The 26725-nt window shown below is 40.5% G+C and overlaps 2 protein-coding genes and 1 long non-coding RNA gene across 29 annotated transcripts in view; 1 reads left to right on the forward strand and 2 right to left on the reverse strand.

Moving 5' to 3' along the window:
- The window catches only part of STX3 (syntaxin 3), an 89427-nt gene extending 73086 nt beyond the window's left edge, over positions 1-16341 (reverse strand). For all 24 annotated transcript variants that reach the window (XR_012423196.1, XR_012423191.1, XR_012423190.1 and 21 more), the window contains exon 1: positions 16108-16341. Coding sequence is in view for 16 of the 24 variants with exons in the window: in XM_065528141.2 (XP_065384213.1) it covers positions 16108-16284 (177 nt within the window). In the remaining 8 variants the exon portion in view is untranslated. The remainder of the gene's footprint in view (positions 1-16107) is intronic.
- On the reverse strand, positions 10277-12245 carry LOC135967010 (uncharacterized). Its single transcript, XR_012423204.1, has 2 exons — positions 12119-12245; positions 10277-10436 (listed from the first exon to the last, which is right to left on the reverse strand). It is a non-coding gene; the product is annotated as an uncharacterized lncRNA (long non-coding RNA).
- A 290-nt stretch (positions 16342-16631) lies between the features above and the next one.
- The window catches only part of PATL1 (PAT1 homolog 1, processing body mRNA decay factor), a 32574-nt gene continuing 22480 nt past the window's right edge, over positions 16632-26725 (forward strand). For 2 of the 4 annotated variants that reach the window (XM_005577766.4, XM_045371902.2), the window contains exons 1-3: positions 16632-16770; positions 18655-18766; positions 26425-26642. In XM_005577766.4, coding sequence (XP_005577823.1) covers positions 16756-16770; positions 18655-18766; positions 26425-26642 — 345 coding nt within the window. In that variant the 5' untranslated portion in view covers positions 16632-16755. Of the gene's footprint in view, positions 16771-18544; positions 18575-18654; positions 18767-26424; positions 26643-26725 lie in introns of those variants that run through there. The other 2 variants (XM_005577765.5, XM_045371901.3) reach the window with 1 other exon arrangement.

Raw genomic sequence — 26725 nt, forward strand, 5'->3', positions numbered from 1 at the left:
TGGGATTACAGGCATGAGCCACCACGCCCGGCCAACTTCTTTTAATCTATAACTAAGGTCTGAGCCTGAAGACCTTTTTCTGGACCCTCAGTCAGTTTATTTCATCTAAATGGGTCTAGGTGCTGAGGTGATTACCCTTATCATGTCTCCTGCGAAATCGTAAAGGTCTGGGGAGTTCCTTTAGACCCCAGTAAACCTGTTTGTGGAGGCCTGGGTAGTTTATTCAGACCCCCAATAAAACTTGGTTAATCCTAAAAGGGTCCTGTTAAGAATTCCTTCATTACCCTGCCATGCTTCAGGGCCCAGGAAAAGCCAAGGCAAAACTCTTGGTGGGCTCTTTGTTACATTCCAGCCTTTGTATAAGGGCACCGGCTCGATCAGCTTTTAATGTTTAACCTAGCTACTCAGTCAGTGCTGGGACAGTTGTAACGGAGGCCTGCATTAGTGAGACCTGGCCTGCCATAATACCAGCGCCATGGCAGTCTACAAATGCCACGGCAATGTCAGGAAGTTACCCTATATGGTCTAAAAAGAGGAGGAATCCTCAGTTCTGAGAATCGCCCACCCCTTTCCCAGAAAAGTTATGAATAATTCACTCCTTGTTTAGCATACAATCAAGAAATAACCATAAAAATAGCCAACAAGCAGCCCATTCTGCGCTCTGCCTATGGAGTTGCCATTCTTTCATTTCTTTACTTTCTTAACAAACTTGCTTTCAGTTTACTCTGTGGACTCGCCCTGAATTCTTTCTTTTTTTTTTTTTTTTTTTTTTTGAGACGGAGTCTCGCTGTGTCTCCCAGGCTGGAGTGCAGTGGCGTGATCTCGGCTCACTGCAAGCTCCACCTCCCAGGTTCACGCCATTCTCCCGCCTCAGCCTCCCAAGTAGCTGAGACTACAGGCGCCCGCCACCACGCCCGGCTAGTTTTTTGTATTTTTAGTAGAGACGGGGTTTCACCATGTTAGCCAGGATAGTCTCGATCTCCTGACCTCGTGATCCACCTGCCTCGGCCTCCCAAAGTGCTGGGATTACAGGCTTGAGCCACCGCGCCCGGCCCTGAATTCTTTCTTGCACAGGATCCAAGAACCCTCTCTCGGGTTCTGGGTCAGGACCCCTTTCCATAACAGCGGGAGCCAATCCAGGGATTCATCATTGGAATCTAATAAAAAGTGGAGAAATTACTGCTGATCAGCATTTCATAGGCCGACAGCCATCAAGGGGTTTGGATCACAATCTCGAACACCATACAGAATCCCAAATGTTGAAATCCTGAAAGATCAAAATTTCTAAACTGAAAATCCCTTATATTTAAATTCCCCAAAATCACAATCATGTGACAGTTGCATCACATTAGGCAGAACTATTACCTTATTATTGTATCTATCTGGAAATTAACTGTGGTTTAAAGAGATGAATGTTGGTGCCAAATTGACAAAGGTGGACTTGTGGACTCAATTTTAGGTGCCAACTTGTCGGGATTAAGGGATACCTAGAAACCTGTTAAAGCATTATTTTAGGTGTGTCTGTGAGGGTGTTTCCAGAGGAGATTAATGTGTGAGTCTGAGTGGATTAGGTGGGGGAGATCTGCCCTCAATGTCAGCTGGTACCATTCAATGGGCTGGGGACCTAGAGAGTCCAGAGATACAGAAGGCAGGCTGAGTATGGTGGCTCATGCCTGTAATCCTAGCATTTTGGGAGGCTGAGGTGGGCAAATTGCTTGAGCCCAGGAGTTCAAGACCAGCCTGGGCAACATGGCAAAAAATCCTCTCTCTACCAAAAAAAAAGAAAAGAAAAGAAAAGAAAAAATTAGTCAGGCATGGTGGCTCATGCCTGTAGTCCCAGCTGTGCAGGAGGCTGAGATGGGAGGATTGCTTGAGTCCAGGAGGTGGAGGTTGCAGTGAGCCAAGATCATACCACTGCACTCCAGCCTGGGTGACAGAGCAAGATCCTTTCTCAAACACACACACACACACACACACACAAACCAGAAGCAAATTGGCCTCTCTCTGAGATCTGGGACATACTTTTCTTCAGATGCCTTAGACATCGGAACTCCAGGCCAGCAGCCTTTGGACTCCAGGACTCACTAGCAGTCCCCAGGTTCCTGACAGCCTCAGACTCAGAGTTACGCCATCAGTTTCCCTAGTTATGACAGGTTTGGAATTAGGTGCAATCAAGACTTCTAAAAATGAATTTCAAGGTGTTACCAATAAAAAGCTTTTTAAAAAAATTCATCCCAATGCATTTGGTGAAAAATTCAGATGAGTGAATTGGCCACATGATGTGACAATGACAACAACTTCAGTGTGAGAATGGATAATTTGCCTGCATTGGCATTCCTTTCAGCTGATGACATTCCAGAAACTTTGAACAAATTAAAGTTGCATTTGCCTGAAGAAGTCAGTGAAGTTACTGATTGGTTCGAAAATAATTATGTGCAAGGTAAGCTAAGAAGACACACAATGGTGTTGCTGTTTGATCACCAGTATTGTTTCTGCCAAATTTATGGTCTGCATGTAAGTGTATGAATTTCCACATGCCCAAAACAATATAGATGGATGGCACAGAAGATGAAAAAATGTAATAGGGAATGCTCATGTCCATATATATAGAATCATAGAAGAATATCCAAAAAAGCAGCACCACATAGAAAATGAATGCGAGCATATTCTCCAAGAAGAGCCATGTCCTAAAAGAAAAAAAGCAGCTATTTATTGCAATGCAAGACTTCAAAACGTAGTTAATGACTATGAAACTCAGAAAGATCTTATGGACTTCCTTTGTGTAATTGCCCATAATCTACCCCTGAAATACGCATTTTCATATGTCAACCTTTCGTTTTAGTTTTGTTTTTGTTTTGTTTTGTTTTTTTCAACCTCTAGATACACACTGGCAAACTGCATTAAAAAATCTTACTAATTTCTGTTCCCACAAGCTATTTACAAAGTGTTCACCTTATGGTCAACACTGAACTGACTAGCTTGCTTTCTCTCTTTTTCTTTCCTTTTTTCTTTTTTTTTTTTTTTTTTTTTTTTTTTTGAGACGGAGTCTCGCGCTGTCACCCAGGCTGGAGTGCAGTGGCCGGATCTCAGCTCACTGCAAGCTCCACCTCCCGGGTTCACGCCATTCTCCTGCCTCTGCCTCCCGAGTAGCTGGGACTACAGGCGTCCACCACCTCGGCCGGCTAGTTTTTTTGTATTTTTTAGTAGAGACGGGGTTTCACCGTGTTAACCAGGATGGTCTCGATCTCCTGACCTCGTGATCCGCCCGTCTCGGCCTCCCAAAGTGCTGGGATTACAGGCTTGAGCCACCGCGCCCGGCCTTCTTTCCTTTTTTCTTTCTTCCTCTCTTCCCTCCCTCCTTCCTATTTTTCTCCCTTCCTTCCTCCTTTCCTCCCTTCCTTCACTCCTTTCCTTCCCCTCCTTCCTTTCTTTTTTTCATTGGTTAATTTGATGGTTTACAATGTCAACTATTTATCTTGTTTACATTTATTAATTAAATTGATCTAATCACATACATTATAGCCATTTGCTACGTTTGTGTATTTTTCTAAAGTGCTTAAAGAATTTTGAGACTGATTTTGAAGTCTGTATTTTATGCTAACACTCTAAAATGTGTGTAAAAATCATTTTGAAACTTTGTTAATTATTTTTATGTATGTTTTATTATTATGGAATTCAATAATCAACATTTTGCTCTGTGACTTTTCCAGTCTTATCATGCATTCTAAAATTTTATCCTGAAGTCATATAAATATCCATCCATATTTTGTTCCTGCTGCTTTATGATTTAAAATTTTACATGAAACCTATTATTATTCTGGAATTAATTTTGTTGTATGCTATGGTACAAATCTTGAACTTTTCTACCAGTTGCATTAGCACAATTTTAAAAATTATGTTTCCTTTTTCCATTGAATTGAGGTATCATCTTTATCACATACTAAACACATATTTACCCTAAGGGTTGATTATTGTTGGCTACCTTTTGTGTTCTATAAATTAGTCTGTATCATCCTACAATTGTTCCTACAATTCCACATTGTTTGCATCACTGGTATTTTATAACACTGGTATCATAATGTCATAATCTACTTTTTAGTGTCATTTTATTTTTGGTTGATACATTATAATTGTATGCTTCTATGGAGTACAATGTTATGTTTTGATACATGTACACACAGTGTAATGAGCAAATCAACGTAATTAGCGTATCTATTACCTTAAACAATTATAATTTGTGGTGGGAACATTCAAGTCCTCTGTTCTAGCTATTTTGAAATATACAATACATTATTGTACTATAGTCACCCTACTGTTCAAAAGAACACCAAAACTTATTCCTCCTATCTAACTGAAACCTTGTACCAATTGACCAATCTCTCCTCACCTTCCCTCACCCTCCCCAGACTCTGATAATCACTGTTCTACTCAATTTCTATGAGATCAACTATTTAAAATCACTATTCTACTCAATTTCTATGAGATCAACTTTTTAAAATCACTATTCTACTCCATTTTTATGAGATCAACTTTTTTAGAGTCCATATATAAGATAACATGGCATTTGTCTTTCTGTCTGTGCTTGGCTTATTTCCTTTAACATAATGTCCCCAGGTTCATACGTGTTGTCACAAATAACTGGATTTTGTCTTTTTTATGACAGAATAATGTTCCATTTTGTATATATACCATATACTCTTTATCCATTCATCCACTGATGGATACTTAGATTGATTCCATATCTTGGCTTTTGTGAGCAGTGCTGCAATAATCACGGGAGTACAAGTATCTCCTCAACATACTGATTTCATTTCCTTTGGAAATATACTCAGTAGTGAAATTGCTGGATCATATGACAGTTCTATTTTTAATTGTTTCAGGAACCTTCATTCTGTTTTCCATAATGGCTATAATAATTTATATTGCCATTATGAGTGTGTAAAGTTTCCTTTTTCTCCACATCTTCATCTTTTCTTTTTTAAGTAATAGCCATTCTAATGAGTGAGGTGATATCTTATTGTAGTTCTGATTTGCATTTCCCTGATGACTAGTGATGTCGAGTATTTTTTTTTCATATATCTGTTGGCCATTTGTATGTCTTCTTTTGAGAAATGTCTATGCAGGTCTTTTGCCCATTTTTAAAATGGGTTGGTTTTTTTCTGTTGAGTTATTTAAGTTCCTTATATATCAGATGTATACTTTGCAAATATATTCTCCCATTCTGTACGTTGTCTCTTCACTCTTGATCATTTTATTTGCTGTTTAGATGCTTTTTTCATTTGCTGTGATCCCATTTGTCTATTTTTGCTTTTGTTGCCTGCGCTTTTGAGGTTTTCTTTTTAGAAAAAAATATTGCCCAGACAAAGGTCATGAAGCTTTTCCCCTAGGCCTTCTTCTAATAATTTTTTATTCTTAGGGCTGACATGGAACTCTTTAATCCATCTTGAGTTGATTTTTTTATATGATAAGAGATAAGGGTCTAATTTCATTCTTCAATATGCAGATATTGAGTTTTCCCAGCACCATTTATTGAAGAGACTATTCTTTGCCCAAGGTGTGTTCTTGGCACCTTTGTTGAAAATCAGTTGGCTGCAAATGTGTGGATTTATTTCTGGGTCTCATTCTGTTCCATTGGTCTATATGTCTGTTTACGCCAATACCATGACGTTTTGGTTACTATAGTTTTGTAATATATTTTGAAGTCAGGCAGTATGATGCCTTCACAACTCTGTCCTTTCTGCTCAGGGTTGCTTTGGGTATTTGGAGTCTTTTGTGGTTCCATAAAAATTTTAGAATTTTTTTTCTATTTCCATGAAGAATGTCATTGGTATTTTGATAGGAATTGCACTGAATTGGTAGACTGCTTTCAGTAGCAGAGACATTTTAAGAATATTAATTCTTCTAGTCCATAAAAATAAATGGAATATCTTTCCATTCATCTGTGTCTTCTTCAATTTCTTTCATCAGTGTTTTATAGTTTTCATTGTAGAGATACTTCATCTCTTTGGTTAAATTTATTCCTAAGCATCTTATTTTGTGCAGCCATTATAATTAGGATTGTTTTCTAGATTTCTATTTCAGATACTTTTCCATTATCATACAGAAGTGCTACTAATTTTTATATGTTGATTTTGTATCTCACAACTTTACTGAATTTATTAGTTCTAGTAGTTTTTTGGTGGAGTCTCTAGGGTTTTGTATATACAAGATCACGTCATCTACAAACACATAAAATCTAACTTCTTTATTCCCACTTTGGATGACTTTTCTTTCTTTCTCTTGGCAAACTGTTCTGGCTACAACTTCCAGTACTATGTTGAATAGAAGTGGCGAAACTGGACATCCTTGTCTTGTTCCACGTCTTAAAGGAAAAGCTTTCAGTATTCCCCCATTCAGTATGATGTTAGCTGTGGGTTTGTCAAACACGGCCTTTATTGTGTTGAGTTATATTTTTTCTATATCTAATTTGTTGAGAGTTTTCTACACCTAATTTATTGACAATAAGAGATGTTGGATTTTGTCAAATCTTTTTCTGCATCTGTTGAATTGGCCATATGGATTTTATTGTTCATTTTGTTGATGTAATATTTTACATTTATTGATTTTATATAATGAAGCATCCCTGCACTCCTGGGATGTATCCCACTTGATCATAATGAATATTTTTAATGTGCTGGTGAATTTGTTTACTAGTATTTTGTTGAGGATTTTTGTATCTGTTTTCATCCAGGTTATTGGCCTGTAGTTTTTTTACCATTGTGTCCTTGTCTGGTTTTGTAATCAGAGTAATGTTGGCTTCATAGAACGAATTTGAAAGAATTTCCTCCTCTTCAATTTTTTGAAATGATTTCAGAAGAATTTTATTAGTTCTCTAAATGTTGGTAGAATTCAGCAGTAAGGCCATCAGGTCCTGGACTTGTCCTTAATAGGAGACTTTTTATGACTGATTCAGTCTCTTTATTCAATATTGTTCTATTCAGATCTTCTATTTTTTTATAGTTCAATCTTGGTAAGCTGTATGTGCCCAGGAATGTATCCATTTTTCTAGGTTATCTAATTTATTGGCATATAATTATTGATAATATTCTCTTATGATTCTTTTTCTCTGGTATCAGTTGTAATTTCTCCTTTTTCACTTTTGATTTTATTTCAATCTTTTCTCTTTTTCTTAGTCAATTTTGTTCATCTTTTCAAAAAACTTTTGTTGATCTTTTGTATTTTGTTAGTCTCTATTTCATTATTTCTGCTCTGATGTTTATTATATCCTTCCTTCTATTCATTTTTTCCTCCTACTCATTTTTGGTTTAGTTTGTTCTCTTATAGTTCCTTGAGGTGCAACATTAGGGTTAGGCAGCATGTAGTTTGCATATATATATACATACATACATATAGATAGATAGATTCAGCAATTTTATGTGTTTTAATTGGAGAATTTAATTCCTTTACATTCAGGTAATTATTGATAGGTAAGAACTTATTACTGTCATTTTGTTAATTGTTTTCTAGTTTGTATTGCATATCTTTTCTTTCTTCCTCTCTTACTGTCTTCCTTTGTGGTTAAGTGTTTTTCCCTGCAGTCTGTTTTGATTCCTTTTTATTTTTAGTATATTGATTATACTGCCATTACATTATCAGAATGTTCTGAATTTTACTAAATACTTTTACAGTGAGTTTTGTACTTTTAGATGTTTTCATGTTACTCATTAGCACCCTTTCATTTCAGCTTGAAGAACTCCCTTTATCATTTTTTTGTAAGGCAGGCCTAGTAGTGATGAACTCCCTCAACTTTTGTTTATTTGGGTAAGTTTTTATTTTTCCTTCATTTCTGAAGGACAGCTTTGCTGGGTACACTGTTGTCAGTTGACATGGTTTTTTCTCCTTTAGTACTTTGACTATATCATCCTATTCTCTCCTGGCCTACAAGGTTTCTGCTGAGAAGTCTGCTGTTAAGCGTACTGCAAAAGTCCCTTTTATGTTGTTATTTTCTCTTGCTGATTTCAGCATCCTCTCTTTGACATTTACCTTTGACGATTTAATTATAATATGTCTTAGGGTTGTCTTCTTTGGATTAAATTTGATTGGTGGCCTATGACTTTCTCGTACCTGGATATTTGTATCTTTCTCCAGGTTTGGAAAGTTTTCTGCTATTATTTCTTTAAATAAACTTTCCACTTCTTTATCTTTCTCTACTTCCCCTTGAACTCCAGTGATCCATACATTAGCTCTTTTGATGTTATCCTATAAATCCCATAAGCTTTCTTCATTCATTTCCGTTACTTTTTCGTGTTTCTCCTCTGACAGTATATTTTCAAATAACCTATCTTCAAGTTCACAGATTTTTTCCTCTGCTTGATTAATTCTGCTTTTGATGCTCTCTACTAATATTTTTCAATATTCATTGTTTTTTAGCTCCAAGATTTCTATTTTTTTTATTGCAATATCTCCGTTAAATTTCTCTGATAAATTTTTAAATTGTTTCTCTGTGTTTTCTTGAACTTCCCTTTAGGGTCAGTCACTGGCATTTTATTTTTTTTGGTGAGGTCAAATTTCCCTGCTTATTCTGGATGCTTGCAGATGTGCATTGATGTCTGTGTATTAGGTATTTATTCTAGTCTTTGCATTTTGGCTTTGTTTGTCCCTGTTTTACTTCAATAGGCCTGTCTAGAAGTTTTAAGCAACCTGACTTGTGTTTCCTAAGCCTGTGGCTGTTGCAGCCACTTCAGCACTAGAGGGGGCCCTAAGCCCAGGTTCACCACAAGTTTTGCAAGGACTTTGAGGTTGACACAGCACCCCAGTCAGGATGGACCTGAGGAAGATTGAAGGAAGGTACCTAGGCTGTATAGACAAGCTAGCCAGGGACCCAAGCCCAGAAGCCTGTCCCAGTGGCCTGGACAGACACCCCTCTCAGTAGTTCCCTGCACAGTTCCCCACATGTGGAAAGAGGGGCTGGAGCTGAGATTGGGCCCCCTCAGGGGCCCCCATGGAACAGAGGTCAGCAAACCCATCCCATTGGTTTAGATGGGTGTGGGGCCAGACTTGAGACTGGGTCTCAGAATCTGCTGTTGGACAGAGACTGGAAAGCCCATTGCAGAGGATCAGATGAACTCCTGTGAGATATGGACAACTTTCCCTTTGGGAAGCAATTTCCCAGCAAGTAGTACTAAGCTGGGACCACAGCTGAGGAGGGGTGGAGCTGAGCCACAAGACAACTTTCAAGTCGAAACTGCCAAAACCAATGTCAGCAGGCAGATGAGGCTTCCCTGCTGAGACACTGGTGTGCACGATTCTTCCTGCACTCCCTGGCAGACGGTTTTGGTGGTAGCCTCAAGGCCAGCAGGGGCTGTTGCCAAGCCCCTTGGGGAATGAGGCCATTTCCCCAGGCTTGACTCTGGGAGCACAACTGATGGGTCTGCCAACTGGGTATAGGCTTGCACTCTCAAAATCACCCTCCTAGGCCTTAGGCTCCATCAGGCCTCCACAACCTTCTACCTGAGTCCTGAGGCTTCCACAGAGAGACTTTCGTCTGGATGGGTGAAGAATTCTTATTGTTGGGGCATAAAAGCAGGTGACCTCCTATACTACCATCTTGCTGACATCATTCCAACCCTGGAATCTATTTATCTGTCCAGAAAATTTGCCATGATTAAAAGGTCAGTTCTTCTTCTTCAAGTAGGCTGTGGTGGTTCTATAAAATATGTCCACAAATTCTTTGAAACTCCTCCCGTTACACAGTGGAGCCTAATTCCTCTCCGTTTGAGTATGGGCTGTACTTAGCAACTTATTTCTAGTACATAGAATGTGGCAGAAGTGACAGTGTGTGACATCTGAGGGGAAGGGGGGTCATAAAAGGTATTGTGGCTTTAGCTTCTACCTCAGATTACTCACTCTAAAAGAAGCTACCATGTCCTGAGGACAATCAAGAAGCCCTATGGAGATGTTAATGTAGCAAGGAACTGAGGTCTCCTATGAACAGCCAGGAAGGAACTGACACCTCTTGCCAACAGCCATGTAAGTAAACCATCTTGAGCACAGGTTCTCCAATGCTAGTGAAGACAATGCTAGTCATGGGTAAAATGCCAAACAGCATTGCATGCTACAGAGAAATCTTTCACGAAAGCAAAAGTCAACTGAGGTGGCTTACTTCCTTGTCTTATTTTAAGAAATTGCCATAGCCACCCCAACCTTCAGCAACCACTGCCTTTATCAGTAAGTAGCTACCAACATCGAGGCAAGACCCTCCATCAGGAAAAAGATTAAGATTCGCTAAAGGCTCAGATGATCGTTAGCATTTTTAGCAATAAAGCATTTTTTAATTAAGGTATGTACATTGGGTTTTTAAAGACATAATGCCATTGTACAGTAGGCTATAGCATAAATATCACTTCTCACCATTTTACATAATAGACTCTCGATAAACATGTATTGAGTTGAATCCCCTGCAAAAAAAAGTTTAATAGTTTGCCAAGGCATAACTTTCAAAAAGCTAAATAAAAATTATTCTCTTTCAATTATATCATGAGCATGTGTTAAAATATTTATGTATCTTATTAATGAAAAGAAACAGCAAGGTGGTGAAGCTGATTCAAAGGAGGATACAAGAAACTATGAACTATATAGAGTGGGGGAAAATGCTGAATTTTTTTTTTTTTTTTTTTTTTTTTTTTTTTTTTTTGAGACGGAGTCTTGCTCTGTCGCCCAGGCTGAAGTGCAGTGGCCGGATCTCAGCTCACTGCAAGCTCCGCCTCCCGGGTTCACGCCATTCTCCTGCCTCAGCCTCCAGAGTAGCTGGGACTACAGGCGCCCGCCACCTCGCCCGGCTAGTTTTTTTTTTTTGTATTTTTAGTAGAGACGGGGTTTCACCGTGTTAGCCAGGATGGTCTTGATCTCCTGACCTCGTGATCCACCCGTCTCGGCCTCCCAAAGTGCTGGGATTACAGGCTTCAGCCACCGCGCCCGGCCGAAAATGCTGAATTAAGACTCAAAAGTTAAAATATAACACTGGTTAATGTTCTGTGTGGCAATAAAACTGTCTCCTTTGAGATTATCTTTCCTACCAAAATGAAATTATCTCCACTGGACAAAAATAATTTGCAACTTGCTAATCTTCTATAAACTAATATCTAACTTTACTGAGTCTGGTCTCATTAATAATAAACACTAAGTCAAACAAGGTTACCTCTCTGTAGAACTTTAAATGACCTTTAGGCAGGCTTGTTAGATAATGCTCTTATTACAACACTGCAAGGCACACAACAATCCTTTTTCCTTATTTCCAAGTTTTGTATAATTTTTCTAAACGGACACATTCCCACTATCTATTAGTGAGCAATAAATGACTCTAAAACTTTGTGGTTGAAATGTACATATATATATAGCCACATGTGGTGGCACATGCCTGAAGGCTTGGCTACTGGGGAGGCTGAGGTGGGGGAATGGCTTAAGCCCAGGAGTTTGAGGTGGCAGTGGGCTATGATTGCACCATTGCACTGCAGCCTGTCTCAAAAAACAACAAACAAACAAAACAAACAATACAATTTGTGGCTTAAAACTACAACCATTTTATTCTTTTTTTTTTTTTTTTTTTTGAGGCGGAGTCTCGCTCTGTCGCCCAGGCTGGAGTGCAGTGGCGCGATCTCGGCTCACTGCAAGCTCCGCCTCCCGGGTTCCCGCCATTCTCCTGCCTCAGCCTCCCGAGTAGCTGGGACTACAGGTGCCGCCACCACGCCCGGCTAATTTTTTTGCATTTTTAGTGGAGACGGGGTTTCATTGTGTTAGCCACGATGGTCTCGATCTCCTGACCTCGTGATCCGCCCGTCTTGGCCTCCCAATATTTTATTCTATATATGTATACATATATATATAATACTTCTATGGGCCAGGAATTTGGGAGCAGCTTTACTGAGTGATTCTTCTGCTCTACATGGCATGGAATGGAGTCACAATGTTCGGCTGGTAGCTGAACAGGTGTGAAGAGTCCAAGACAGCTTCATACACATACTTGGTGTCTTGACTGGGATGGTTAATAAGCTAAATACAGCTGGACCCGCCTTCCTCTTTATGTAATTTCAGTAAATGTGATCTCTTCAGCAAAGCAGCCAGGTATTTTACACGGACTTACACTGCCAATCTTCTTAAAGGTGACCCAGAACTGGCAGAGCATCTCCACTTCCATAATCCATTAGTCAAAGCAGTTATAGCCCAGTCCAGAGTCAAGGAAAAGGGAACATAGATCCTACCTCCCAATGGGAGAAGTAGCAGGGTGTGCTGGTTTGCGCCTGTAATCCCAGCTATGCAGGAGGCTGAGGCCAGGAGTTTGAGACCAGCCTGGGCAACATAGTGAGACCCTGTCTTTACAAAAATAAAAAATAAATGAGCTGGGTATAGTGGTGTGTACCTGTAGCCCTAGCTATTCAGAAGGATAAGTCAGGAGAATCTCTTGAGCCCAGGGGTTTGAGGCTGCTGTGAACTATAATCACACCATTGCACTACAGCCTGGGCAACAGAGTGAGACCCCACCTCTGAAAAGTAAATAATAAAAACTAATCAGATAATTATTAAATGTGAGAACTGTCAAAGAATTGGTGGCCATGTTTAGTCCATCACAAATTTTGCCTTGTAAACAGTTATTTTTATTATATGGGTAAATCTTTTCCCCTAAGATCTGCTGCACTAAGGGTTCCCATTACTTTCTGGGAGGTTTGTCATAACTTTGTTCACTACATGAGAAATGACCCTGGGTGCAGCCCACTACTCTTTTCTCCCTCTATAACCCTGCAAGCACTAATGGACAATGTGGGGTTTCAAAGTGTAGTCACAGAACTAGTAGCATGGGCATAATGTGGCAACTTGTTACAAATGCAGATTCTCAGGCCTGACTTCCCTCCTACTGAATGTGAAACTCTGGGGATAGGGCCAAGTAGTCTATGTTTTCACAAGCCATCTTGGCAATTCTAAATGCATGCTAAAGTTTGAAATCAGTGTTTTAGAGATGTAAGTTACTTGATGAAAATATCTGAAACTAGTCTCACAAGAAAGTAAATTTTATGTCATTTTTTTTTTACATTTAGAAAAGAAACAGGCCAGGTGTAGTGGCTCACGCCTATAATCCCAGCACTTTGGAAGGCCGAGACAGGAGGATGGCATGACACCAGGAGGTCGAAGCTCAGTGAGCTGTGATCATGCTACTGTACTCTAGCCCAAGTAACTGAATGAGACCTTGTCTGGTTTAAAAAAAAAAAAAAGTAAAAAAGAAACAATGCATAGTCTGTAAATACTATAATGGCTTACAGAACCTCCAGAAAGCACAGATAATGACAAAGAAAGCTGGTGTGGTGGCTTTTCTCTAACTGATGGCCTTCCTCAGTGGTCAATAACTTTTCCCACATACTTGGCATGCAGGAGACACCTCCCTTCTCCCACCCACTCAAGGGACACTTCCCAGAGATGTCATACCTTATGTCTAAAGAACCACCTGTGAAAAGAACTGGTACCTTCTCCATCTTAATAATGGGCCTATTAAGCAGCTCAAAAAGTATATATATATATATACATACATTATTCTTTTTTTTTTTTTTTTTTTTTGAGATGGAGTCTCACCCAAGCTAGAGTGCAGTGGTGCAATCTCAGCTCACCACAACCTCCATCTCCCAGGTTCAAGCAATTCTCCTGCCTCAGCCTCCCGAGTAGCTGGGACTACAGGCACGTGCCACCATGCCAGGCTAATTTTTGTATTTTTAGTAGAGATGGGGTTTCACTATGTTGGCCAGGCTGGTCTCGAACTCCTGACTCTCGTGATCCACCTGCCTCAGCCTCCCAAAGTGCTGGAATTACAGCCGTGAACCACCAGCGCCCAGCCTAAAAATACATTATTCTTTTAAAGGGACTTTCAATCTCCCTTACAGACAGGTGTATAAGAGAAAACGGGAAATTTTGCTGATCCTGTCTATGACACCTTGTTTTCTGCTCCTTTAATTCCTGCTCTACAGCATTTCTTTCCTTGTACTTTCTTTGGGTTTATTTTATAGTTAATTTATATTCAGCCTTCCCTATTTTCGTTCTCAGTCTCTCGAGTAGCTGCTGGGACTACAGGCACAGGTGCACACCACTAATACCAGAAATAATGCGGAGCAGCTAATAAAAAAAATTAACCCAGCTAAGTTTTATATTTTTTGTAGAGGCGCGGTTTCGCCATGTTACCTAGGCTGGTCTCCAATTCCTGAGCTCAAGCAATCCACCCAGCACAGCCTCCCAAAGTTCTGGTATTACATGCATGAGCCATCACACCCATCCCCTATTTTATTATATAAACTTTTGTCAGTGTCCTAAAAGTTTTGATATATTAATACATTTATCACTCAGTTGTAAATATTTTCTGCTTTCCATTATTTTCTCTTAAGTAGTCAATGGATTAGAGGGGTTTTTGTTTTGTTTTCATTTTTGTTTTTTTTGAGAGGGAGTCTGGCTCTGGGGCCCAGGCTGGAGTGCAGTGAGGAGATCTCAGCTCACTGTAAGCTCTGCCTCCCGGGTTCACGCCATTCTCCCGCCTCGGCCTCCCGAGTACCTGGGACTACAGGCGCCCGCCACCATGCTCAGCTAATTTTTTTGTATTTTTAGTAGAGACGGGGTTTCACCCTGTTAGCCAGGATGGTCTCGATCTCCTGATCTCGTGATCCACACGCCTCGGCCTCCCAAAGTGCTGGGATTACAGGCGTGAGCCACCACACCCGGCCTAGACGGTTTTTTTTGTTGTTGTTTTGTTTTGTTGAAAATTTAAGACTTTTTTTCCTAATCTGTTGTTACTATTGATCTTATATAATGATCAGAAAACATTATCTGCAAGATCAGGGATCAGCAAACTCTGTAAAGGCCAAATAGTAAATATGTTACACTTTACGGGACACACTGTATCCATTGTAACGACTCAATTCTGACTTTATAACATTAAAGCAACCAAAGACAATATGTAAATAAATAAGGTTGGCTGTATTCCAACAAAGCTTCCCTTACAAAAACAGGTGGCTGGCCAGATTGGGCTGTGGGCCACAGCCTGCTAACCCTTGATCTACATGGCACCAATTCTTTGGTAATTATTAAGAGGTACTGTTACTTAGTACTTGATATTTTATAACGTTCCATGCATGTTTGAAAACCAATATATCATCTTGTCCCTAGCCTCCTCCACTTCTTTAAAGTTCAGGCCTGGCCCATGTCAACATTTGCTTTTATCTTGGCACAGTGATTAAGACACTGGGCTTTTAACAATCAGACAAATCTACTAGCTTTGCCACTCGCCATTGGGTGGTTGGAGGCAAACTACTTAATGTCGCTAATTCTCAGGTTCCTCAACCATAAACTGAGAAAATAACAGTACCTACCTCATGGGGAGCACATAAGGAAGGATTCAATGAGACAATCCATATAAAGCGCCTAGCAGAGTCCCAGGCAGCCTTCAATCGTTAGTAGTAGTGTTAACATCATGAGGCAGGTGTAATTATACCCATTTTACAAGAAACTAAGGCTTAGAGAGGTTTCGGTAAGTCGCCCAAAGTTTCCTAACCAGTGGCAAAGCACGAACTCCCACCCAGAACTTTTCACAAATTCAACGTTTCCCGTACTCAAACTGATGCAGATACACTAACATTTAGGAGATTTACTGTATGCCATTCCGAGGCGAGGCTGCATTTTAAGACGCCCAGGGAAGAAACGGATTGCGAAATCCACAAGAATTCACTCTTTGTGGTGCAAGTTTTGTCTGAAGGGAAAGGGGCAAGAAGGGCATGGAACGTGCTAGAAGTAACAAACCACCCAACAGAATTCTGGAACCAGGGGTCCGCAGCTTCTAAGCTGGACACATTCCTCTCTAGGTTCGATCCTCTAAGGAAGTGGCGTCACCCAGCGGCGCATCCCGGCCCGAAGCCCCTGCTGCTGCGTGGCCCGCAGCCCATGGCCGTGCTGCCCTTCAAGGCTCTGCAGCTCCTTGCGCCTGATGAGCCTGGCGCCTAAAAATACCACCCTAGTTAAACCTCCCAGAACCTGTCTTCGGCATTTCAAAAAAAAAAAAAAACGGGCGCCGTCATCGTTTAGAGCCACATAAATCACAGCCCTGACCTGCTGCGGATTCAGCAGGCGACGAGCCACTGAAAGTGGCGAAGAAGTCCGCCCCTTTCGAAGACGAGCAACTTTCCATTCTTTTTTCCCTGCGCAAGGCGCAGATCGTAACGTGGAGACCCCCGAGCAACCCCAAGAGTGAGTGGGACGTTGGAAAAACAGCCAGGGAATCTCCATGTTTCCCAGCCCAGGCTAAGCCCAGGATTCTTCAGAGCCATACCCTGTGACAATCACAAGGGTTTTCTCCGCCTCGCGGGTGACGGAGAACTCGTGACCTGCCCCTCAGCTCCAAGCCGAGCGCCTAGCGGGCGCGGAGAAAGAGGGGGCGGAGCTGCAAGCCCAGATCACCAGGCAGCCGACGACGGGCAACGCGTGCGCAGTCTCTCGCCACGGGACCTCCTTCCCGCCGCTGAGACTAGGAAGCAGGACGCCAAATCTGTCCCTGCGCAGCCGCCGCCGCCGGGCGCCGAGCCGGGTGGCCGCCCTGCCTGAGGCGCGCCTGCGCACGTCTCCACGCACGCTCCGGCGTACGGCGGCGGCCAGGGGTCGCGAGCCGGTTGAGGACCCGCGCGCGGAGGAGCCGGGGAGTCAGCGCTTCTTCCCTCCCTCCCCCTCTCCCCTCCCCGCTCCCTGCCCCCCTCCCCAAGAATGTTCCGCTACGAGGTGAGCTGTTGCGACCGGAAGTGACCCCTCCCTCCCTCCCGCGCCCCTCTCCCTCACTCCCCCTCCGCACGCCGGTCCCGTGTTCCTGCGGGGCAGGGGGCGGGCTGGGGGAGTCGCAGGACTTAGCTGGACGCGACTGGCCTGGGGTCGCGGGTCTAATTCTAGGGCTGGGAGCTGGCTTCAGGGGTCGAGACAGTCCCATTAGTTGCCGCTGGGGAAAGTTGGCCTCCGTTTTGGGGTGGGGAGGGCCCGTTAAGTGCTGTAACCAGACCACACCCCCGCCCCCACCCCTAGAGGAGCCATCGAGGGTACAGTATTGCATCTACCCGGGTGCTTTTCTTGAGTAGGAGTCACCCGGGAATTCCCTGAGCCGAGTTTCCCGCCCTGGACCCGGAACCACCCCCCACCCACCTCCACTCGAATTACACTGACACACACCCCATTCACACAGGCTACCTTCAGGTCAAGGGGACCTGGGCTTGCCGTTGGACTAGGGCCCCAGCCCGTTTACTAAAGAGGGCTCCGAGTTGGGAGGGGGGCGTGTCCAGCAGAAGTTCCCTCTGAGCTAGTGCTGGGCGACGTGGGTTTGGTGAAGGTCTCGGGAATGTAGCAATAGCAACAAACAGTGCTGACCCTGTCACCAACTCACTGTATGACCTTGAGCGACTCCTAATCTCTGGACGTAAACTTTCTGGGTTTGTAGCATGAAAGAACTGATGTAAATGATCCTATTTTTAATTGAAAAAGCAGTGATTTGGTAAAGTAGATCTTTGTGATTTGGAAGGGAGTGCTGCTGGAAGTTGCCTTTGATACGAAGGCAGCTGCATGCCTATTTGCATAAATTTGGAAGGGCTCTGGCAGGAGAATAATGCCCTTTGACCTAATCTTTCCTTTGTAAACAGGGTAGCTAAGAGGTAGCCAGGCAAGGTGTTTCACAAACGTATCTACTGATCGACTATGGAATTCTGATTCCGAATTTTTGAAAATTGAGGACAGATATACTTAATAGGAATGATCCAAGACCAAACCGAAAGGAAAACTTGGAGAATAAATCAGTTGAGTAAAATTGAAGTGAAGTTAACCTACCTAGGATGTGGTGACCTCTAGCCTTTGTTCGATAATCTGTAATCTTTGCCTGCTTTGATCGTCACAACTCTCTGCCATAGTTGGTATAGTCCCTGCATTACGATATAAGAGACTGAGCCTTACAGCCTAGCACAGAGCCTTAGACACAATAGGTTGTATAAAGGTATTTGATGAGCTAATTAGAAATTTTCTGAGTTGCCCATGTTCACACTGACTGTAGAAGTGGAGCCAGAACTTGAACTTGTCATATCACAGCTTTTCCAGAGTTCATTTTATTGTGGTTGAAGACCTAACTTTAATCACTAGAGTTTAGGCCTATAGGGAAGATAAAAAAGATGGAAAATGAAGACAAAGCTTTGAAAGGGAATAATAGTTGAAAACATGACATGAATATAATGAGAAAGATGAGAATTTTGCTAGAAAAGATACATAAAGATACAAGAAAATAAAGGGTTCATTATTAGTTGTCCTCACTTTTCCAACCAGTGATATAAGGGAAGTTGTGGACTTAATTTCTTGGTTGCATGAGGAACTGCTGTTAGTGGATTCTTGATAAAATAGAGAAATGGAATGCTGTGAGGTGGGGCGAGAATTAAATAAGGAATAGGAAATAGAAAGTGAAAGAAAGCTGATGAAATCTTCCAGTGTCAGAAATTGGGAAGTAGAAAATGCCATCTTTACAAAAAGTCATAATGAAGCAATTATGTTCATTGAGAAGGTAAGATGAACATTTTTAGAACCTTTTTAAAATGAGGGTGTGAATTTCATGAATAACTAATGTCGTTCCTCTTTTTTTAGTCTTTGGAGGATTGTCCTCTGGATGAAGATGAAGATGCATTTCAGGGACTGGGAGAAGAAGATGAAGAGATTGATCAATTCAATGATGATACATTTGGGTCAGGTGCAGTTGGTAAGTGACATCTTTCTCTTATAATATCATCTTGGCTTCTTGCTCTTTTCAAGTGCTGTCTTTTAGAAGTGCTTTATCTGATTAGGGGTAACCTCATTCACTAACTTGGCAAGATATTCTTCTATTCCTCATCTTAGTCAGAATGTTTCATTCTTCACTGGAAACAGCACCTATCCTGATCCTCTGAGTATCTTTTTGCCTCACCTCTAAAATCAGGTATTCTGTAAGCCTTGCCCCTTCCAGCTATATGATCTATGGCTACAGGTTGCCCCTATGAGGGATTCAAATGTTTAGAGAAGTAAACATTTAAGAGAGATTTAAAGTAATCCTAAATGAGAGGAATTTTTATTTGTATGACATATAACTTAAGGAAAACTAGTGTACTAGTAGAAAAGTATGTGGGTGTATGTGTTTTAAAATTTAGTCTATCACTAGTATATTATATAACTTTGCAACTTATAGTATCTTCAACAAAACGTAAAGCTTTTTATACCAAGAATTTTGGGGGTCAAGAAAGGTCTCATAAGTTAGAAAAGTATGCACAGATGAAATTTTGTTCATCCCTGGATATAGATACATATTTTTTATTTATTTATTTATTCTTTTTTGAGATGGAGTCTTGCTCTGTCACCCAGACTGGAGTGCAGTGGCATGATCTCAGCTCACTGCAACCTCTGCCTCCCAGGTTCAAGCAATTCTCTTGCCTCAGGCTCCCGAGTACCTGGGATTATAGGCACCTGCCACCACACCCAGCTAATTTTTGTATTTTTAGTAGAGACGGAGTTTCACCATGTCGGCCAGGCAGGTCTCGAACCCCTGACCTCATGATCCACCTGCCTCGGCCTCCCAAAGTGCTGGGATTACAGGCCTGACCACCGCGCCCAGCCTGTAGATACATATTTTAAGAGTTGGGAAAAGTTTAAAACCTAAAGAGCCAAACTAAGCTTACAGACCACAGGTTTATAAATACCGAGATGGAAAATTTAGAAAGCAAGCTTATAACGTTCAAGAACACATGTTACTTAGAACAGGTGTAGAACAAGTGGAGTAATAAGTTAAAATTTAAACTTTTAAACTATATACATATACATATACATATGCATATACATATACATATACATTTGATTTGAGACAGAGTCTTGCTCTGTCACCTAGACAAGTGCAGTAGCATGATGTTGGCTCGCTGCAGCCTCTGCCTCCCCAGTTCAAGCAGTTCTCCTGCCTCAGCCTTCCAAGTAGCTGAGAATACAGGCGCCCAGGTAATTTTTGTATTTTTTAGTAGAGACAGGGTTTCTCCATTTTTGGCCAGGGTGGTCATGAACTCCTGACCTCAAGTGATCCCTCCTCAGCCTCCCAAAGTGCTGGAATTACAGGTGTGAGCCACCGCGCCTGGCCAAAACTATATATTTTTAAGCAAATGAATAGGTAAGAGTCAATGCAGATATGTTTGCTTAGACTTGGTGCTGGAAAGCAGCAATAAGAGTGTTTATGTTCAAATGTATAAATATGTATGATTCTTTGGAGTCACAACACTTCTGTCTGCAACAAATGCTCCAAGTTAAGTCATAAGGAAGAAGAGAAAATTTAGCAATAGTTGGTAATCCCAAGATGTTGAATATCAAAAACAAATAAGAGACCTTAAAGTATTATAATGGTCACTGGTTTTGCAGTGACCTAATACATTTATTAAAGCTTAGACTGAATTGAATAAACTGGCAAAAATGAAGGTGTTTTAATATTGTCAGTTATTTGTAAAATTCAGTAGAGAACTAAAACTTTGTTATGATTAGAAGCAGCAAGAAAAGTGTCGAAAGTGGAAGCTAGACTCATGATGGAAGGGAATCAAAGACCTTTTGGATTATAGGCATGGGTTGGCAGATGAGATTGTCCAGGAGGATAACTTGATCCAAGATGCTATTCTCTCTCTCCATGGAGATCACAGGCAAAGAGATGTAGAGTGGAATTACAAAAGCAGGAAACTGATGTGAATTGCAAATTATATTTGGAAGGTAGTTTAGTGATGATCAGTAGAACACAATAAGCTATTTGTGGTAGCTCAAGCCCACAGCTCTCAGCACTTTGGAAGGTCAAGGCAGGAGGATCACTTGAGGCCAGGAGTTCAAGACCATCCTGGGCAACATAGTGAGACTCTTTCTCTACAAAATTTTTTTTGAAAAATATCCAGGCATGCTGGTATGTGCCACTTAGGAGGCTGAGGATCCCTTGAGCCCAAGAGTTCAGGGCTGCATCAGCTATGGCGGTGCCACTACATTCCAGCCTGGGTAACAGAGCGAGACCTTATCTCTAAAAAGTTAATTATCAAATAATTTAAAAATAGAATACCATAGAAGCTACCAACACGTGCTTGTTTCTAGAACTCTTTTTCTATTAAAATACTGTACTGAATGTTAACCATTTTTTCAACAAGTTCCTCAGTATTAAAATGAATTAGCTAGAATTGATTTATAGACATTAAAATGAGGCAGCATTGACTTCCAGAGTGCTATGGACAGTCTTTTTTTCCTGAGTTTCTATTTTTTCTCGTAAGATGGGAATAATATTGCCTTAAAAGGATGTTAGAGTGTCCAGAACTGTATTTTATATGACGGGGAAGAAGGAAAGTGCACATGTGCTGAAAAAGCCATTAGGTTTACACAGTAAAAGAACAGGTAGTACAAAGTAAAGGCAATGAAATGGCGTATGATTAACCCACTTTGTACCTTAGGGCCAAAGGGTGATTAGAAGGACTTTTTGCCCAAGAAAGTTTATAATGGAGAAAAGATTTCCAAAGGTGAGCCCTTTCCCTTGAGAGTGTAATGTACTTGAATTGTAAGATCTTAATTCTTCATAACAGCTTGGTGTAAATACTATAAAAAGAAAATTGTTTTCCAAGTCAACCTGTGACTTCTTTGATACTTGTCTACAGGTTGATACAAAGCTGGTATAGAGAGTTTAAATCTAGAGGTGAAATGTCAGACTTTGACATTTGTTTTGATTTTATGATTTTTAATTCATATAGTGGGCATCTTGAATAATACCTGCTGTGGACATTTTAGGTCATTGGCTACAAATGGTCACCTTTCCTTAAGAAACTAGTCACTCTCTTCTGCATGAAAAATGTTTGCATCATCTAAGAGCAATAAATAGTGTTGCAGTAATCCCAACTCCTCTAAAAATAAAAGCTTACACTTAGCATGGTGCTTATTATGACTAGGCACCATTCTAAATGTTTTACATATATTGTTAATCCTCACAGCAACTTTGTGAGATAGGTACTGTTATTATCCTCATTTTAACAAATGAGGAAGAGTGACGGGTTAAGTAACCATAAATATAATTACTGTAAAGTACTAGTTATGTTAAATAGTTTTTGGGGACTCTTTGGAAATCTCCTGCCTCCACTTGGAAGGGATCACCCTCCTTCCTACCTCTCTTTTATTGATAGCTACTATAGTCTTTAGAGATAAAGATTGCCTTGAAATTAAATCACTTCTACTTCCTTTTTATTTTGTTTTCATTCAAAACTATATCTGACACAGGCTTCAGGGGTTGTTATTACAAGTATAAGTTTATAGAAGCAGCCAGAAATTCAGTAACACACATCAGGGTATAGGTTAGTTCATTATTACAGATAGTCTCTTTCCCTTCATTTCTCTGTTACTCTTTTGCCTATCTTTTATCATTTTGACCAATAATGGACTCAGGTCAAGCACTGGCATATCTAAGTAACTATATTTTTAGGTCATTTGAAAAAGATACAGGGTGAAGTATTCTTTTGCAGTAAGGGCATAAGATCTCTAAAATACTACTTCAGATAATTTTTTACAAGAGTAAGAAAAATCTAAAATGATGATGATAGTATTTTATGGCATAGATTCCTTTGCTTACGTGTGTAAAAATGTAACATTCAATTCACCAGAGATCTATTCTCACAGAATATGGCAACTTAACCAATATTTTAAAAATATTATTATTAAGGAGAAGTAGATTATCCATATTTGATAGGATTTGGTAAAGTTAGCAAGCATGAATATGGGAATTAGTGACAGACAAGCATGCAAATTAGAACTCTACTGCATTAGAACAAATCCACTAACAAATTAACTTCTTAAATTTGGGAAATAAATGTTTTTACAAATCCCTCAATTCAAGATGATAGATTCCCACTCTTGTGACATTGCTAAGTTAGTAAAGTTACAAAAAACAATTTATCCTGTCTCAGCTTACTATTCCTTACCAAGGATGACACAAATATGAATGTCACATTTGGTTTTTAATTATATTCTTCTTTAAATATTTTCTTTCAGATGATTAGTCATTTAAATTAATACTGTAATTTTCATTTAAAGTGGATTTTTCCATTTTTTGGAGCACATCAGGATAGACTTATCAGAGACCATCATCATAAAATAGCTACCTTAAATTCTTTTTTGTAAGATGACAATTTAGGAGAAGAGTGTCACCTGACTAGTCACTCAGGTAAGAGGAAGCTGTTGGGTAGGCAAAAAATACCACATAATTATAAAGAAGACCCAGGTCCCGGAGGCTTAGGTAAGGATATTTTTATAGCTTTTGCCCGCAGCCTTTATCCTAGTGATGGCAAAGTGATCCTCAACGTAAGGAATCCCTTACCACAACTAATACACTCAAATCTACCACAGTGTCCCCAAACTAGACAGTGGGTCCTGTGATACCAAAATTATATATTTGAAAGTCCCACTTCCCTCACTCTGCGGATCACTAGTATTATGTGATACCTTGTTGTATGATAAAAAAATACATATAGCAAATTTTAACTGTTAATATAATCTGATTCTAAAAGGAAGTTAGTCTATTTAAAGTCACATAAACTGTTAAGATATGTATGATGTTCATTACAGTATTAATTATTATATTGGAAAATTGTAAATAATCCAAATATTTACCAGTAGGGGATAAATTACATTATAGTTTAGCAATAAAATATAATCTTATGTAGGTATTAAAAAGAATGAGATAATATCAGTAGTTATGCCTGTGTGCATGCATGAAAAGATGTCCAAGACATATTGCTTAAGTAAAAAGAAACAAGTTAACTTTATAAACTTAACACAACTTAAAACTATTTAAAACTTAACATAGCTGTGGAATTATGGGGAACTTTCACTTAAGTGACGTGTGTTTGAATTTTTTAAACATGTATTTTCTTTGAAAGCAGAAAAGAGAAAGTCCTGTTTGTGTTATGACCTGTTATCCCTGTCTGTTGAATTATATAAAACATGTAACTAAAAAAGAATACCATATAACATGTACAAAATAATACTTTTTGTGGATTAGAAAGTAGTGCAGGCCGGGCGCGGTGGCTCAAGCCTGTAATCCCAGCACTTTGGGAGGCCGAGACGGGCGGATCACGACGTCAGGAGTTCGAGACCATCCTGGCTAACACGGTGAAACCCCGTCTCTACTAAAAAATACAAAAAACTAGCCGGGCGAGGTGGCGGGCGCCTGTAGTCCCGGCTACTTGGGAGGCTGAGGCAGGAGAATGGCGTAAAAACCCGGGAGGCAGAGCTTGCAGTGAGCTGAGATCCGGCCACTGCACTCCAGCCTGGGCGACACAGCGAGACTCCGTCTCAAAAAAAAAAAAAAAAAAAAAAAAAAAAAAGAAAGTAGTGCATATTGAGATGAGGTAAAGGAAGAAATAAAATGAAAGGATTATTTAGGAGTAGGAATGAGGAGGAAGAAGTTTCGCATTTGAATACCTGAAAAGAAAGGCCGGATGCGGTGGCTCACGCCTGTGATCCCAGCTCTTTGGAAGGCCATTGCTGGTGGATTGCTTGAGCCCAGGAGCTCAAGACCAGTCTGGGCAACATGGGGAAACCCTGACTCTACAAAAAATACAAAAATTAGCCTAGCGTGGTGGTACAAACCTGTAGTTCCAGTTACTTGGGAGGCTGAGGTTGGGGGATCACCTGAGCCCAGGAGGTCGAGACCACAGTGAGCCAGATCACGCCATTGCACTCTAACCTGGGCGACAGTGAGACCCTGTCTCAAAAAATAGAAATAAAAAAGAATACTAAAAGAAGCAAAACTGTGAGTACAGCTTTCCTGATGGAAGCAGAATGGAATAAGATTGGAGAGAACTGGAGTGAAATGTGATGGAAGTAAGGTCTAGCTCCACAGCAGCTGATAGAGGGTTCTGAAGATTGTCATCTGTGCTGTAATGGGATTCAAAAACAGAAAAAATGATGCCAACATACCAAATGCAAAAATAACCTTAGTGTCAGTGCTACAGACTTTATAGTAGTGTGCAGTAATAGCAGACATAGTTAAAATAAAAAAGGAAATGCCCCTTCCTCTTCCCCAGCCTGTTTTCAGCACAGCAACCAGAGTGATTCTTTTAAAAGTTAAGCCAAATGAAAATTTTCATTGGCATAGTGGCCCAGAATGAGCCTCCTCCTCATGACTTTTTGACCTTATTTTCTTCTACTCTCCCCACCCTGCTTATTCCATTCCAAACACAGTCCTCCTTGCTGTTTCTCAAAACCGTCAATCTCTCACCTTAAGACCTTTCTTTATACTGACTGTCCCTCTGCCTGGAACCGTCTTCTCCCAGATACCCAAATTGCTAACCCTCTTACTCTTCAGAATCTTTGCTCAAATGTCATCTTCTCAATGAGGCCTACCTCTGACCATCTATTTAAATTTGCAATCTGCCTTTCTTCCTTTATATTCCTATAGCAATTTCATCTTCTGGTATAGTATCTAATTATTATGCTTATTGTCTGTCTGTCTCTTTCCTGCTTGCATGAAAGTGTTACAAAGGCGGAATCTCTGTCTTTTTGTACACCAGTGTATCCCATGCATCTAAAACAGGGCTTGTCACAGAATAGATGCTTACCAAATATTTATTGAATGGAACAAATGGATTCAAAAGCATGTAAAGAATGTGGCACTTATAATCTAAAAGAAAGTTGTGTGCTAATGCTATGAGTTTTAACTTCCCTTTAAAGTTTTTGCTTGAAATGTCATAGAATCTCAAAACCAACTAGTAGTACTATACATATCTATCACCAGTTTAGGAAACAGTTTCAGAATATAGTTTGGACATTATTGATGTTTTAAGCTATTAATTCACAGTTTTGAATTTTATTCCTGGTATAATGTTATTTGCTTTTAATAGTAAAAAGCACGCTTTTATGTCCCTTAGTTTAAACCTTATATCCTGTTTCTAAGTGGAAACTTAACTTTCTGCCTATCTTCTGGAATTATTCATTTGGTTAACAGAATTGTGTAGGCCGGGCATGGTGGCTCATGCTTGTAATCCCAGCACTTTGGGAGGCTGAGGTGGGTGAGGTGAGTGGATCATTTGAGGTCGGGAGTTCGAGATCAGCCTGGCCAACATGGTGAAACCCCACCTCTACTAAAAATACAGAAATTAGCCAGGTGTGGTGGCGGGTGCCTGTAGTCCCAGCTACTCCAGCTACTCGGGAGGCTGAGGCAGAGAATCGCTTGAACCCGGGAGGTGGAGGTTGCAGTGAGCTGAGATCACGCCACTGCACTGCAGCCTGGGCGACAGAGTGAGACTCTGTCTTAAAAAATAAATAAATAACAGAATAATTGTGTAAAACTTTTTCGTACCACTATGAACTATTTCTTACATCAACTGTGTCATCTTATAGATGATGATTGGCAGGAAGCACATGAGCGCCTGGCTGAATTGGAAGAAAAGCTACCAGTGGCAGTTAATGAACAAACAGGCAATGGAGAGAGAGATGAAATGGACTTGTTGGGTGACCATGAGGAGAATCTGGCAGAAAGGCTCAGTAAGATGGTGATTGAAAATGAACTAGAAGATCCAGCTATCATGAGGGCAGTGCAGACCAGGCCAGTTTTACAAGTAAGTAAGTTACTCTGATTTGAGAACTATAGCAGACTAAAAATTAAAGTGAAGTATTGAACTTTGCCATTTTATTTTATCTA

This window comes from Macaca fascicularis, chromosome 14 (genome assembly GCF_037993035.2).
Source record: "Macaca fascicularis isolate 582-1 chromosome 14, T2T-MFA8v1.1".
NCBI classification, from domain to species: domain Eukaryota; kingdom Metazoa; phylum Chordata; class Mammalia; order Primates; family Cercopithecidae; genus Macaca; species Macaca fascicularis.